Consider the following 12,293-nt stretch of genomic DNA (forward strand, 5'->3'; position numbering starts at 1 on the left):
ACATTTTCCTCCACCACCTCCTCTGGAGCCTTAGCTTTTAGTTTTATCATTTATCTTATGCATTTTTTTTGACTCCCGAACTCATTATGACTATATCTTTTGGCATTTTGATTATGATGTTATGAACTTATGTCTCTTCTCTTGTTTGTCAATTTTTTGATTATGCCAAAAGGGGGAAAATTATACATAAATAATATGCATGATTTATTATATGAGATGATATGCATGTTTATATGAAATGATATACATATGAGACGGTATGCATGATAGGAATGCTTAAGCAATGGGGAATACACGTGCAAAAGATAGGGAGGATTATTTTGTTACTTATAATTTTTTTTTTACTTATTAAATCTCCATCATATCCTGTTTGTCATAATCAAAAAGGGGAAAATTGTTGACCAACGGTTGACTTCTCGTTTTGATTATAACAAAAAAAATTTATTTAACAATTGTATTTGAGTGATTATAGAAGTTTATGACAAGCGTGGGCAAAATGATGCTTTTGGAGCTCTTGCAAAATTGGACAAAGCAGAAACCAAGCTACACATCAAGACAACGGGCACTTCATCAAGTCAAACAAAGAAGAAATTAGAAGAAAATAGATTTAGACACCTTGATTTCAAATGTTAAGCTAAAACACTTTAGTATTTGGCATATACGTCATTTGAAGCTCAACAAACGTTTCTTCGCAAGACAAACACAATTTTTGCATAAAGAAAAGCATGAACCTATTATATACTTTAAGAAATGTCAAAAAGTCTGTAAAACATGTTAGAAACATCATTCATGAAATTACATGTTAAATTATTTAAAGAAGTAAAATTTCCAAACACGAGCTGATCTAGAGGACACATTCGATAGCTAAAGGACGCATCCGGTAGGTCTAGCGGACGTTCGGTATGACAGGTTTGTCCAATGGTCAAGAAATTGAACGTTCTGACTTCTGAACAAAAAACGGTTATTTGATCGTCCGGTAAGCTAGCGGACGTCCAGTATCCTCGTTCGATAGAACAAAACTTTTGACCTTTTTGCTGCTATAAATACCAGAACATTTTGCATTCAATGTATGACTTTCATGAGCATTTAAAGTGAGATATTACTAATCTATCTACTCAATCATCTTTATATATATTTATTGCTTCAACCTATTTATATTAAAAAAACCTTTGATTGATTCAACTTTTGGAAATCATTTTTATCAAAGTGTTTCTTATCTAACACTTGAGCTTCAATCATTGCTATCTACAAAAGTGTTAGCCATCTTCTCTTGTTGTATTCAAGTTCAATTATATCATTTATTGCAAGAGAAGTCTTCACTTGTATACTTCTCATTTTTCAAACTTGTGGGCCGAGTTGAAGTCCCAAAAATTTCAACATTATAAAGGAACGGTGCTACTTGGTTGTAAGTCATCGAAAGCATTATAAGAAGGTTGGATTGCACCATAAGTCAATCAATATAGTGAAAAAGGTTTTGCTCGTGACGGAGAGTTTGGTAATGGGGGACATAGATCATTGCATTGAATCGAACCTCCATATAATATCGTTTGACTTCTCTTTCCTTTTACTTATTCTTGTTTTTATTTAATATTTGTGAATTTATCTTAGTCTTCTTTCCTTTTCATATTTGACTAATTGCTACATTTAAGTGAGAATTAATTGTACATTTAAAACTATTTTGAAAAATTACCATAACCAATTCATCCCCCTCTTGGTTAGCTAGTCTTGGGCTTTCATAAACAACATAGAAAAGAGAATAGAAAAACTAATTTTGGTAGATTTTCGATCTCCTTTGTGAAGTTTTTGATTTTTTGATGATTGCTTACTTCTTGCCCGGTTGAATTCTAGTTGAAAAGTGGTCATTAGGGTTACATTTATATCATTATGAAGTCTTGGGAGAGTTAGGGTTGGATTAGGTAAAGAAAAGAGTTCAAAAAATTCAAAATTATTTTTCTCACGCGCAACGTCATGCCCGTGGCGCTGCGGTGCCTCGATGCTATTGATTTTCAACAATAGTGGCGCTGTCCACTTTCGGGGTGGGAAAACAGCACTAATGTATCCTTCAGTATTTTTATCATAATTTCTTTTCCCAATATCCGATTGAACGATTTAAAATGTGTTGGAAAGATAATTCAAAGGGCTACAACTTTACTTCAGATAGCTTTTTTCAATTTGAACGTTTACTATATCAAAAATTGGTCTTAATCTCTAGCTAAAAGTGTAGAATATACATATGTGGTTGAAAATTGATTTGTGAAAATATTTTGATCATATTTCACCCCTTTTCGACTTTTAATTGCATCCGGATGACTCTAGCAATTTTCAATTATCATTTTGTGGTCCGAATCAACTATTGAAAAGTTGCAATTGAGTCCTCAAATTTTGGATTCACCATTTTTCGTCGTTATTCTTTTCTTTCTTTTAATTTAGCCTCTAATCATCAAGTTTCACCAAATTAACTTCTCCTTGATTCATGCCAACATCACTTTTTTCTTCAAGTTTTACACCATTCACACCAATTCATCAAACTTATAAAACAACATTAAGACACATATTAAAACGTCCTAAAACTATAAGAATTAAACGAAATATCAAGATTAAGTAGCATTAATATAATGAGTGAAACACACTCATCATTTGTCCCGTGATAATGTCCTTTTTTTAATCTAACCTTAACGTGTTTAACTTTTGATTTTGAGTTGAGTTCTACATCTCCTTTGGTATCAGAGAATCAATTTGATGTTGTATAACCTAATATGCTTCAGCTTCTTGATGTGATTTTGTTTCTCATCCTAATAGCATTTAGTGATCTAATGTTTACCTCTCAGCCTTGCATTGGTCTATTCAGGATCTTGACCTGAGAAAGCCTGGAATTTGCAAGCCCTACAAAAGGAATGAGTTTGAAACGACATCAGAGGAAGTTTTACGTAAAGCTGATTTCAGGGTGTGGATTTTTATGTTAATCATAAATCTTATTTCTGTTGAGAATTTGTACGTGTAAATGTGTGCGATTGATGGCTGGTATAAAATTTGGACTTTATATCAATTTTTCTTTTCTGTTTTACTGGAGTGTGGTAAAGTTTTCTACAGAAGCTCCTGTTCATGAGAGTGATGTGTTTTTGGTGGAACATGTCAGAACAGGGAGGGATGAACAAAAAATAACATATCATGTGGTAGTTGCTAAGCATTTAGTTTCTTTAAATCTTAGAGCATGTTTGGGAAACAGTCCAAGCATACACTTAGTGTAGTTTAGCAATGATCCGAACATAGTAAAGGAATAGGGTGGGGTGTGGAGCTTTGAGTTTAAGAAATAATGAGGAGGAAGAAATGAAATTTTAAGATTCTGAATGAACTTACATCTTAATGCTACATATCTTGCTGATCAAGATTGCTGCATTTGATTTTTGCTTCAATGTGATGAATTTGTTCATTATTGGCCACGATTTAACTTATCATTAGATTTTTAGCCCCGATACTCTTGAATTCATAAGAGACTTTTGATGTAATGAAATAGCGCCTATTTAAGGGATAGGAAGTTGCAATTGTTTTACTTCATGTGGTTTATTGTTGTCATCTTACTCAGTTTCCATATAGTTTTGGATGCATATGTTGATATTGATAGTCAATTATTATTATTATTATTATTATTATTCGCTCTCCTAACTTTCGTCTTTCAGTGTCAGTGTCAGCCCAGCAAAGTGCTTTCACTGTTGGTGTTTATTGTGTTAAAGGAGCTTTAAATTGAAGATATATGCGGCCTAGTTTACTGCGGGGATCCATGGGTGGACAGTCGAATATTTTGAAATAAATCCTGTTTTTGTCTAACCATAGCCATAGCTTTCCACATCAAGTTTTCTGATATGTTTATATGATACTTCCTCTTTGGTTCCATGGACATTTCAGTCTACCCCAAGTTCTCTAACAGGATAATATGTTACCCCTGGTCTTTGTTTCAGTGTTAAATTGATCGATGAACACTTGAATGGTTTCTTGTTCTTTATGCTAGAAAGGCAATTCAGGTAGTCATGATTTCACTTTTGTCTTAAAAGTGTTCCTGCATTTCAGTTGTGGCTGAGAACCTTTCATATGTAGCTTTTGAATCTTTACCTCGTTTTATTATATTGAAGTTTCATGCTACAACCTGTTAACAACATGCCAAATTTGTGCGATTATTTGTCTTTCCTAACAAAAAGTAACTGACTCTGTAAAGTTTCTGGTTAGAATATCAGATTTCTTGCCAACTTCATCACGGAGGCTGGCATTATCATTAAGCGGAGCAAGGTAAAATTAACCTAGAGAATTTACTTATAAGTGGAGAAGACTGATTTTTTATTTTTTTATTTATACTTTCGTATTAACTCTTTCCCTTGTTTTAGACTGGAATCAGTGCTAAGGCCCAGAGGAAGATTACTCGTGAGATCAAGACTGCTCGTGCATTTGGTCTAATGCCTTTCACCACAATGGGAACGAAACAGTTCGTATATGGCAAAACAATGGAAGATCTTGATGAAGATCATTCATACGAGACTTATGATCGCAATTTTGAAGAGGATGAAGTAGAGATTTGAACAGCCTGTTTGTTTTGATTATCATTCTCTACGAAGACAAGAGCTGCAATTTTTTGGCACATTCTAGTAATAAATTTCCATACAATTCATTCTACACTCCCCGTTTGGCCCCCAATATATGAAATTTTAAATGTTGGAAGAATGTGTGGTTTAAAAAGAAGAAAAATTTTAATATTATGTTTAATATTATTTCACTGAAGAATATGTGGTTGATAAGAAGAGAGAGAAAAATGAATATATTGCTTTTCCTGCTCGTGGGACTCGGTAATTCTCAAGGATATTCACTCGCCTTGGATGGTTGGATAGTGAATTTTGTCCTTATTTCTTGTAACCTTTTCATGCTGGAATATGCATGTATTGGAACTGGGATTTGTACCCTTTAGTTGATGGCATGAAATTTTCGAATTTGTTGAGTCCTTTGATAATGTAGGAAACAATTTTCTATTTTAATAAAATTATACTCAATATATAAATGATTTTCTATGTTCCTTTTTTATCAAGCAGTGTTTCTGGGTCAGTTGGATATGAATACTGTTCTGTTTCTTGATTTTGATTTTTGCATATGGATTCCAATTTGAGCAAATCTGGTCCATGTTTGACTCTCTTTAAATTAAAACTATTTATTTCCGTTACTTATTTTAATCATAGTTTCACACAATCGATATTCTACATGTAAACTTAAAATTTTTCCATACTTTTTAATTACACATTCTTAAAAAAAAAAAATTACTATTTAAAACATTATGTCCTAGTTAGGCCGTCATTCTTTTTCTCTTTCTTATTTTCAACCACATAATCTTTCATAAAATAATATTAAACGTAAATAAAAAAATTTCATTCTTTTTCAACCACACATTTTTTCAAAAAAACACTGTTCCAACCGTTAAAATTTGGAAATAATGGGGCCAAACGGGGGCTATGTTTCCCTAATTTATCTTTATAATGGCCATTAAACGGGCTTAAATAAGAAAAACAATGGTAATCCTCTTTATATTTGGAGCTTTTATCCAAACTTTGATAAAATTAGCATTGTTTGTGTGAAAATGTTAAACAAATTTAAAACCAATGTTCGGTATTTTATTTTTTATTTTTTTTATCGGTAAATGTGAATTACTGCAATTATTTGAACCCTCCATTAACGTAACAAATAAATTTCATTGAAAGAGTATCCCGATTTTTCCCATTATCACTCAATTTCAAGACTTGATACTCGTTCATACAAACAAGTTTCATTGGAAATTTTAGGTGTTCAACCTGGACAAATTGTGCATTTATATATTGCGTTGGCTGTATTTTATGGCACGCAATTTAGAAAGAGCACAGGTTTAAAAATGCTCAATTCCTTGGTGACGAAGGGTATCAGATGCTGGTATTGCTCGTGTGCTCTTCAAATATAGAGTTAGGGACCAAATGGTGGTTCTTAGAACCAGGCTATTTTCCCGCCCATTTACCGTTAAAATCGCCACCCACAAATACTGCCACCAAACCCTGATAGATCAATTTTTGTTCCTCTTGAGAAAATGCAAATCCACTCTAACAGTCCAACAAATACATGCCCAAATGCTTATTCACTCCATTCAAAAACCCAATTTCTTGCTCTCCAAGCTCATTCTCATCAAAGACTTTGATTACTCTACTCTCTTCTTCTCTCAAATTCCCAATGTTAATGACTACGCTTTCAATATCATGATCCGGGGCCTTACCACTACATGGCAAAAATTCAATCTTGCATTGGAATATTATGGAAAGATGAAATCTTTAGGTGTAAAGCCCGACAATTTCACGTACCCTTTTGTGTTCATATCTTGCGGAAATCTTTTGGCCTTGAAAATGGGTAGACTGACCCATTGCGAGGTGGTGAAAAATGGGTTGTTCGCTGATTTTCATGTGGTTCATTCATTGATGACGATGTATTCACGGTGTGGCCAGGTGGGTTTTGCACGCAAACTGTTTGATGAAATGGATGAGAGGGATATGGTGTCATGGAACTCGATGATCTCGGGGTATTCCAGGATGGGGTTTGCTAGGGAGGCGGTGGAATTGTTTGCGGAGATGAGGGAGAAAGGATGGAAGCCTGGTGAGATGACGCTTGTTAGCGTGCTTGGGGCATGTTGTGACTTGGGGGATTTGAATTTGGGAAGGTGGATTGAGGAGTATGTCATGGTGAAGGGGATGGAATTGAACACTTATATTGGATCTGCTTTGATTGATATGTATGGAAAGTGTGGGGACTTGTTGTCAGCTAGGAGGGTGTTTGATGGCATGAGAAAGAAAGACGTAATTACTTGGAATGCCATGATTACTGGGTTAGTGTTTGTCTTCCTATCTTACTTCCTGTTCTTATTTGTTACAATTTTCAGTTGCATTTACTTCGAGTCTGAAACCACAAGGGTTGCTGTTTTCTTGATTTTTCCTTTTCCGTATGTAGCTTATAAACTTTCATATAAAACAGATATGCACAAAATGGATTATCAGATGAAGCAATTTCATTATTCAATGCCATGAAGGAGGCAGGGACTGACCCTAATGAAGTCACTTTGATTGAAGTTCTCTCTGCATGTGCATCAATTGGTGCTCTGGAATTTGGGAAATGGATTGATGAATACGCATCAAAAAGAGGTTTTCAGAATGATGTTTACGTTGCTACTGCATTAGTTGACATGTATGCTAAGTGCGGGAATTTGGATAGTGCATTTCGGGTTTTTGAGAACCTGCCTCGAAAAAATGAGGTATCTTGGAATGCAATGATCTCTGCACTTGCTTTTCATGGGCGAGCACAAGAAGCCCTATCACTGTTTCAGCGCATGTCGCAGGAGGGTGGCACTGCTCGTCCAAATGATATCACATTTGTTGGACTACTGTCTGCATGTGTTCATGTTGGATTGGTAGATGAAGGTCGTCGATTGTTTGATTTAATGAGCTCATCTTTTGGACTGGTTCCGAAAATTGAGCATTATTCTTGCATGGTGGATCTTCTGTCTCGTGCTGGACGGGTTTATGAAGCATGGGACTTCATTCAAAAAATGCCAGAAAAGCCAGACGAGATTTTATTAGGTGCATTGCTTGGTGCCTGTCATAAACTCAAGAATGTAGACATTGGCGAGCGGGTCATGCATCTTCTTCTTGAGATCGAGCCTTCAAACTCTGGTAACTATGTGATATCATCAAGGATATATGCAAATATGAGAAGGTGGGATGATTCCGCAAGAATGAGGGTTTTAATGAAACAGAAGGGAGTTGTCAAAACTCCAGGGTGTAGTTGGATTGATCTAGATGGCCAACTCCGTGAATTTCATGCCGGTGACTTGGTATTTGAAGATGCACAAGATATTTATCGAGTTCTTGGCATCCTCTATGACGACATGACAATGGAAGTTTACATTGTAGACATTGATCTCCTATAAAAATGTATGGTCGACAGTTTCTTGCATTTGATCAAATTTATCAATAGCTAACATGCTCGTACACAAAGTTGGCACGTCTGGCAAGATGAATTAGATAGCAATGGCCACTAGCAAGAAGGATCTCTACTCTCTACTTCAATGTCTCAAGCCACTCGTAGATGGTGAACCGATTTCTATTTGCCAACGAGGTTTGTAAGGTTAGCAAAAGTTTTGTGTACTTCTTGCTATTTGATTCCTCGAGCAGCCTTATTTGATTGTTGATGGTGTATTGTTCGGATTTTCTGATCATGCAGGCGATTGAGTGACTCGAATGAGAGAGAGATCATTGAACCTGTTTATGGAATTACACGGCACAAGATCAGAAACACACAAAGGGATATGAAGTCGTGCTAATAAGGTCGAGGGAATAAGTGAACAATATCATTTTACTCCACATGGTCCGACGTAGGTAACTGGCAGTCGAACAATCTCTTTACTGTAATTTGTTTAATATTAAAAACCTCTTACGATACAAAAAATTGTACATGTAATTACATTTTACTTGTACAATGTTCTACCTATTCTCTCAGGAACAGCACTCCTCTACAACAAGAGTTTCTCACTCAATTCTCTATGCATTTTCTCTAACTAAAACATTACTGTGAACCTAAGTACTGAATACACAATCCAGTACACATTTGGCTGTCCTAATCGTCATTCATTTTCTTCTTTGTTCTTCCAGTTGCTCCAGCTGTCACACAAGGCTGACCAAACTGTTATCACTTTCATCCATGAATTTCTTTGAGTTAGACTTATAACTCAAAATATGCCCGTCTTTCCCAAGGAGAGGAGCCACATCGTGATCCTTTCCCGGCTTTTTCCTTCCCAAATCGTCAAAAGGTTTGCATCGATGAAGAATATGCAAAGTATCTTTCATGGAAGGCCTAGCATAAGGCGATGAACTGGTGCACTTGAGCCCCAACTTGAAAACAGTCATCATTTCTTCCAAGTAGCGTGGTTCTTTAATCTCTTTGTCAAGGGCATCGACTATTGGTTTTTCTTCTGCATAAAGCTTCCATGCCCATTCGGCAAGGCTTGTATGCTCTTCCCCAGAGTTCGGTTCTCGTCCAGTCACCAGTTCTAAAAGCACGACTCCAAAACTATAAACATCAATTTTCTCGTCCACTTTAGTAGTGTAAGCATACTCTGCAGTTAGAAGGAACATGGTTAGCTATTTGGTCTAAAAGAGCAAAATATGGTAAGTGCAAATTATTAGAAATATTTTCCTTCTTAGTATTGTGTAGTATAGTGAATCCTCCCTACTAAACATGCTACAAGTGCGCGGTGAAGTATTCTTACCCGGGGCAATATAACCGAAGGAGCCAGCAATGGCAGACATGGTATTAGGTTCCCCTTTCTTGATCAAAATCTTGGCAAGGCCAAAATCGGCAATTTTTGCCTCAAAATCCGCATCCAACAAAATGTTGCTCGATTTCACATCACGATGAATGATTGGCGGATTGCAATCGTGATGCATATAGCAAAGCCCTTGTGCTGCTCCAATGGCTACGCGTAACCTTGCTGGCCAATGCAAAACAATATCATGAACCAAAGTCGTTGGACTTAAAGCTTTCTTCCTCTTCCCATGGAGCCATCTATCAAGACTCTGGTTTTCCATGTACTCGTATACAAGAAGCTTTGAATCATCACCCGAAATACAACACAGAAGTTTCACTATATTGGAATGTCGCACCGAACCAAGTATTTCAATCTCAGCGAGAAATTCTTTCTCGATGTCATAATCTAACATCCTTTCACTCCGAATCCTCTTTACAGCAACATACCGACCTTCATGATCAACGGCAATTTTGTAAACCTTACCCGAGCCGCCACTCCCAATCATATTACTTTCTGTCAAACTCGACAAAATATTAACTTCGGTGAAATCTAGCTTCTGGAACGAGGTCAATTTCCACTTTGCAAGATCCCGTCTAAGCTTCTTCCTACTATAGTCTCTAACCATGAATAAAGTCACGAAAATGGTAATTAGAAAAAGACTCACGGCGAGGACTAGAACCACAGAGAGAATACTCGGTGACAATTTCTTGGTGTCCTGGAATTTGGCATTGCATTTGGGAAGATTTGAGATAGAATTGGCTGCACAAAGTCTAGGATTGTTTAAGAAACTATTTCCATAGGCCATGTTATCGAATTCGTCTGGTATTTGCCCTGTGAGTTGGTTTGAAGACAAGTTAAGAGAAGTGAGCTTCAAATGGCCTAATTGAGATGGGATTTCACCCGAAAAATGATTCTGCGATAAGTCTAGATCAAGAAGATCGGGTAATGAACCTAAGACCGGGGAAATTGGACCGGAGAGTTTATTTCGAGAGAGATTCAATTTAGTAAGTGATTTCCAGGATATAATTTTGGATGGAAGTGCACCAGAAAGTGAATTTCCATCTAATTCTAGAGTGATAAGCTGATGAAGGCTAGTAAGCTCAACAGGAAGTGGCCCTGAAAACATATTGTTACTAGCTTCAAACACGATCAAACTTGCCCAAAATGAAACTCCAACAGGAATTTGACCGGAAAATTTGTTGTTATCGATCTCCAATCGGGTCAAATTCCACGCTATTCGATCCGGGAGCTGACCGGAGAAAGAGTTATCACTCAGCATCAAGCTAGTTATGTTCAATACAGTCCAAAGGCCTAATGGAACCTCACCGGAAAAATTATTTCCATAGAGTTGCACAGTGCGTAAAGTCTGGCAATTCCCAAGTGATTTTGGGATCTCTCCGGTTAAATTGTTGTTAAAAGCAACGACGCCGAAAAAAGTTCCCCCGGCACACAAATTCTCTGGCAAGTTTCCGGTGAATTGATTATCAGAAACTTCGAATGCTTCAAGCTTCGAGTGAAGGCCTATTTCACGGGGCAAACCTCCACTCAATTTATTCTTGAAAACCCGGAAATTCTTCAAGCTTGGGATTAGGCCTATGCTTTGTGGGATCTCTCCATACAACTGATTTGAATACAGATTCAACAACTCCAATTTTTTCAACTTCCCAAAATCTTCTGGAATTGTTCCGTTCAAGTTGTTCATGGCAAGATCAATCTCAAACAGATTTAACGATTCTATCGGCGATGGAATTGGACCGGAGAACTGGTTCTTATACAAGTAAACCTTACTCAAATTCTTTAACAACAACAGCCCACTTGGAATTTCCCCTTGCATATGATTTGATGATAAATCCAAATGCTCAAGGCTGGAAAAATTGGCAAAACTTACCGGAATTTCGCCTATCAAGTTCGCCCCTGTCCACCAAATATACTTGATTTTCGTCAATTTCCCGAACTCCGGCGGTATGGCCGCCGGCAAGAAGTCATTATAAGCCATTCCCAGATTCTCAAGGTCCACCAATTTGGAAATCTCTGCCGGAAATGTACCATTGAAGAAGTTATTGTACAAGTACAAACTTCTTAGCTCAGTCAAGTTTCCGATGGCCGGAGGTACATCGCCGGTTAAGTTGTTGGAGCTGATATCAAAGTACTGGAGTGACGAGAGCCGATCTATATCCGTCGGAAGGGTGCCGACAAAGCCATTTTGAGAGAGGTCTAAATATTGAAGCTTTGAGCAGTTGAATAATACAGTAGGGAAGTTTCCAGGGATTAAATTGTAGGCAAGTTCAAGGTCTGTGAGATTCTTGAGGTCACAAATAAAACCTGGGATTTCTCCGGTGATGTTGTAATCTTGGGCGATAATTCCGGTGACGGAGCCATCGCCGGAGCATCGGATCTCCGGCCAATCGCACGGCGGGGAGGTGGAGTTCCAGGAATTGAGCATTGGTGGATTGCCCCATTTTTGTTTCAGGTTGAGTAGGGTGGTTCTTTCGGCCGGTGAGAATTGTGAATTTACCAAAACAGAAATGAAGCAGACCAGAAAAATGAGAAAGGGTAGTTGGATTTTGTGGTAGAGTAAGGGCAGTTCTGTCATTTGATTTGTTTCCCGGTGGCCAAGTGTGGTGGTTTAGTGTTATGGTGCTGTGGTGGAGGTGTTTAGGATGACAAGGAGTGTGTGTGAAAGAGTGATAAATCCTGGCTTAAAAATAAAAATAATCCCACTGAGCAACAAAAGGATGACGTAAGAGAATGACGCAAAATATCTTTAAAATTATTTTTTGTAGTAAATTAATTAAGTAATATTTGACAGAATTGTAACTAAATTAGAAGAAAGTTGAAAACTTCAATGAAGAGTTTGAAATAAAAGAAAGGGTATTAAAATAAAACTTTTCTTAAAGTCGAGTTACCCCTAATGTTTTCTAGCCAAACAATTTCCTTCCAATTT

The 12,293-nt window shown here is 36.9% G+C and overlaps 3 protein-coding genes across 4 annotated transcripts; 2 read left to right on the forward strand and 1 right to left on the reverse strand.

Moving 5' to 3' along the window:
* The first annotated feature begins 283 nt into the window (after positions 1 to 283).
* Positions 284 to 4,568, forward strand: LOC111398226. The gene is made up of 5 exons (XM_023025156.1): positions 284 to 322; positions 2,849 to 2,991; positions 3,957 to 4,019; positions 4,230 to 4,281; positions 4,377 to 4,568. Exons 1-5 carry the CDS (start codon positions 284 to 286, stop codon positions 4,566 to 4,568), a joined length of 489 nt encoding a protein of 162 aa, XP_022880924.1.
* Positions 4,569 to 5,744: 1,176 nt separating this feature from the next.
* On the forward strand, positions 5,745 to 8,578 carry LOC111398675 (pentatricopeptide repeat-containing protein At2g34400). 2 transcript variants are annotated; one of them, XM_023025698.1, is made up of 3 exons: positions 5,745 to 6,874; positions 7,021 to 8,169; positions 8,266 to 8,578. In XM_023025698.1, the coding sequence occupies exons 1-2, from the start codon at positions 5,979 to 5,981 to the stop codon at positions 7,970 to 7,972; spliced, it is 1,848 nt and encodes a 615-aa protein (XP_022881466.1). In that variant the 5' UTR covers positions 5,745 to 5,978; the 3' UTR covers positions 7,973 to 8,169; positions 8,266 to 8,578. The 2 variants fall into 2 exon arrangements, with proteins under 2 accessions (XP_022881466.1, XP_022881468.1); XM_023025700.1 differs by having other exon boundaries at positions 7,021 to 8,160.
* LOC111398674 (receptor-like protein kinase HSL1) lies at positions 8,380 to 12,033 on the reverse strand. Its single transcript, XM_023025697.1, has 2 exons — positions 9,311 to 12,033; positions 8,380 to 9,157 (listed from the first exon to the last, which is right to left on the reverse strand). Exons 1-2 carry the CDS (start codon positions 11,940 to 11,942, stop codon positions 8,706 to 8,708), a joined length of 3,084 nt encoding a protein of 1,027 aa, XP_022881465.1. The 5' UTR covers positions 11,943 to 12,033; the 3' UTR covers positions 8,380 to 8,705.
* Positions 12,034 to 12,293: the final 260 nt, after the last annotated feature.

Source organism: Olea europaea, chromosome 8, assembly GCF_002742605.1.
Source record: "Olea europaea var. sylvestris chromosome 8, O_europaea_v1, whole genome shotgun sequence".
NCBI classification, from domain to species: Eukaryota; Viridiplantae; Streptophyta; class Magnoliopsida; order Lamiales; family Oleaceae; genus Olea; species Olea europaea.